This window comes from Gekko japonicus, unplaced genomic scaffold (assembly GCF_001447785.1).
Source record: "Gekko japonicus isolate JY-2015 unplaced genomic scaffold, Gekko_japonicus_V1.1 scaffold1166, whole genome shotgun sequence".
NCBI classification, from domain to species: Eukaryota; Metazoa; Chordata; class Lepidosauria; order Squamata; family Gekkonidae; genus Gekko; species Gekko japonicus.
Genome location: NW_015161988.1, coordinates 479,179 through 482,434, shown reverse-complemented (window position 1 = coordinate 482,434; position 3,256 = coordinate 479,179). Strand labels below are relative to the sequence as shown.

Here is a 3,256-nt window from a genome sequence, read left to right as displayed (position 1 = left end):
AGCAGGACTCTGGACAGCTACCTGTGATTTGTCACCAGCCAGGAAGGGATTTGAAAGGCAGTTTGTGGCGCTACTCCAAAAAAGAAACGGGAAGCTGGAGGTTCCCCTGGGGTGGCCATACAGGCTCTGAAGGAAAGCTCCATGCGCTTCCCTATTCCTCGGCAGCAGAATCAGACACGTGACTTCGCTTGCCAAAGGTGAAAACTGAAGCCTTGTCAAAAAATTGAAAGGTGCCCTGACTTGGATAGCCCAGGCAAGCCTGATCTCATCAGATCTCAGAAGCTAAGCAGGATTGACTCTGGCAAGTACTTGGATGGGAGACCTCCTTGGAATACCAGCAGTTGGGAGGTGGGGGCAGGCTTTATTCAGCCACCTCTTTGAATATCCTCTAGGCCCCCAGTAGGGGTCAGTCACCAGAAGTCACCATGACTTCCAAGTGCACACACACATACACACACACGCACATATAAAAATACAAAAAAAGTATTTGGTGGGGTGTGGGCTTTTGTGGGTCATTGCTCTCTTCTTCAGATACCTGGGGGGCTGAGCACTGACTCACGGGGGCTCGTGCCCTGCCACATAATAAATAAATAAATAAAAACATTTTTGAAAGGCAAGTTGGGTGCACATATAAAAATACAAAAAAAGTATTTGGTGGGGTGTGGGCTTTTGTGGGTCATTGCTCTCTTCTTCAGATACCTGGGGGGCTGAGCACTGACTCACGGGGGCTCGTGCCCTGCCACATAATAAATAAATAAATAAAAACATTTTTGAGAGGCAAGTTGGGTGGGGTTTTTTGGTCACTCTCTGTAGCCAGCTTCTCCCGGGGAGCTAATACTCCATTTTCCCAAGGGAGTATTGGTGGATGCCATGGCAGGCTTTTCTCAGCTGAAGCGACAGTCTAGCAGGCTACGGTTGGTATTGCTGCTGTTGGTTTCATCCGCCTTTTTTTAAACGTAGTCAAGTCCTGTTGCAGATTTGCTCAGGAATGAACTTGGCTGATCCCAATGTCTCCAGGCAGGGAAGCACTTGGACAATATGTACGTTATACTAAAATGTCTAAAGTTCTTTGACGAAGCCAACACAAATTCCCTTTGGGTGCCTCAAAGGTGGATCCTGCAATTTGCAAATTGGACACCTTACGTCAAACCAGAGTCTGAAACTATGTTTTGAAGCTGGTTTACTAACAGCAGTCAGTTTCAGCCATGGTACTGCATGACATGCGGATTGTGGCTTGTCCCCCGACGTTGCTCTTGCCATAGTGTGTAGGCTGGGTTACCAGCTGGATCTCCGCAAGGGAAGAACAAAGCAATGAAACTAGCATTTGTCAAGGCCAGCCAGGGTTCAAACGATCACATGTAAGCTGAATCCTGGTTTTATGAACTAAATGTAGTTAATGCACACCATGGTTTTGCATTAAATCCGTGCTGAGCCAAGTTTCCGAGCATAGCTTTGTACTCAGAAGAGCTGCAATTTTTTTTTTTTCCTTTTTAAGAAAAATGAAAGCAGAGAAACTTGGGAAATGAAAGTCTTCATCCCCTACAAAACAGCAGCCTACACACAGGCTTGGCAATATTACCTAGATTTGCTTAGATTTAAAAACAAAACAAATCCCTCACCTCCAGGTTACCAGCCAAGCCACTGGGCTGTTGACAAGTTTCCAAGGGAAAAGAGATGTGCCACGGTGTTCTGGCAGCCACCAAGATAATCACTCATTATGCTCATGGAGCCTTCTATTCTGTCCTTTAAAAGCAAGCCAGCAGACCAACACTTTGTGCCACGAACAGCGGGATCTTGAATGTCACAATATGTAATTACGTGATGGAAGCCAAAATGGCATTGAAAGTTGGGAACGGTGTCTCAAAGCGTTTCGGAGAATTCTGATAGCGTCGGGTTTGCCCCTTTTACATCACAGTCATGTTGGTTACCTGCTTCGTTGTGTTTTTTTTAAAGATACCTGAAGTACCTCACTAAGAAATACCTGAAGAAGAACAACTTGCGCGACTGGCTCCGTGTGGTCGCCAACAGCAAGGAAAGCTATGAGCTGCGTTACTTCCAGATTAACCAAGATGAAGAGGAGGAGGAGGAGGAAGATTAAATGCACAGGGATCTGGAGATAGTTTTGTACATTTGGTTTTCCTTAAATAAAATGTGAGCTAATTTTTTCCCTTTTTTTTGGGGCTTCCCCCCCCCCCCCCCAGCTGTGCTCTAGACCTCATAGTGATTCAGCAAATGACACGGGGAAGTCTTAATATGTGTCTGTATCAAAATATTACATGGCCCTTCCCTCTTCAATGTAACAGTGCCATGTGGAGGGGGCTTCTCAAGTGGGCCAATAGTGGCCCACTTGTGGGGGCGTTCAGGGGGTGTTAGTGTACAGGGTGGCAGAGGACTATTAATGTGGGCTCCCGAAGATAAGGGCAGGTGTGCTTAATGGGGGATGAATGGGGGATTCTTTTTAAGAAGGTCCCAAGTGCAAAAATCAACAAGTGACTTTTCTCAGGTCATTTGTTATCACTAAAGCTGCCTTCTAATTCTTTATCTTCCCCTGTGAGAATTCTGTATTTATTTATTTCGGCTTACGTGACCATAGGTCTCAAGGTAAAGGTTCCCTTGCTCGAAAGCCAGTCAAGTCCGACTCTAGGGTTGCGGTGCTCATCTCTGTTTCAAAGCTGAAGAGCCAGCGCTGTCCGAAGACGTTTCCGTGGTCATGTGGCCGGCATGACTAAACACCAAGGCGCACGGAACGCTGTTACCTTGTCTCAAGCACATGTATAAAATACAGTTTATGTTTAAACATCAAAACAAAGTTAAAACAGTGAGCTTCTCCAAATCAGTAGGATATAATCAGTATAAAACATTCCGAACATATTTTTTAAAATAGTTAAGATAAATAAATATAAGCTTTTCAATGGTATCCACTCTTTACGCTTCAATGCTATTATAGTTGCTAAATCCCTTGCTACTGAAGCCGTAATTTCGGCTTCGTATCTGTCAGCAAATAAGAAATCACCCATGACTCAAGTGGAAGATGGTATTTTGTTAAAACAGGCAGTATCCAATAAGACCTAGGAGCTATCCAGTGGGAACAAAACAGAAGGAGGTATGTCAACGTCTCAATCTCACCGGATGCGCATGTGCAAGCTCTATCTGAATAGGAAAGGCATGCAAAACGACCTGTTAACTCTGCAGACAGTACAACGGTGTAGCAAGAGTAAAAGCAATTCTATGGGAAGGGAGGTCCATCAGTGGCTAT

At 45.0% G+C, this 3,256-nt stretch overlaps 1 protein-coding gene across 1 annotated transcript in view; it reads left to right on the top strand.

Moving 5' to 3' along the window:
* The window catches only part of RPL22 (ribosomal protein L22), a 14,749-nt gene extending 12,584 nt beyond the window's left edge, over positions 1 to 2,165 (top strand). The window contains exon 4 of the mRNA XM_015429821.1: positions 1,954 to 2,165. Within this exon, the coding sequence (XP_015285307.1) occupies positions 1,954 to 2,098 (145 nt within the window). The 3' untranslated portion in view covers positions 2,099 to 2,165. The remainder of the gene's footprint in view (positions 1 to 1,953) is intronic.
* Positions 2,166 to 3,256: the final 1,091 nt, after the last annotated feature.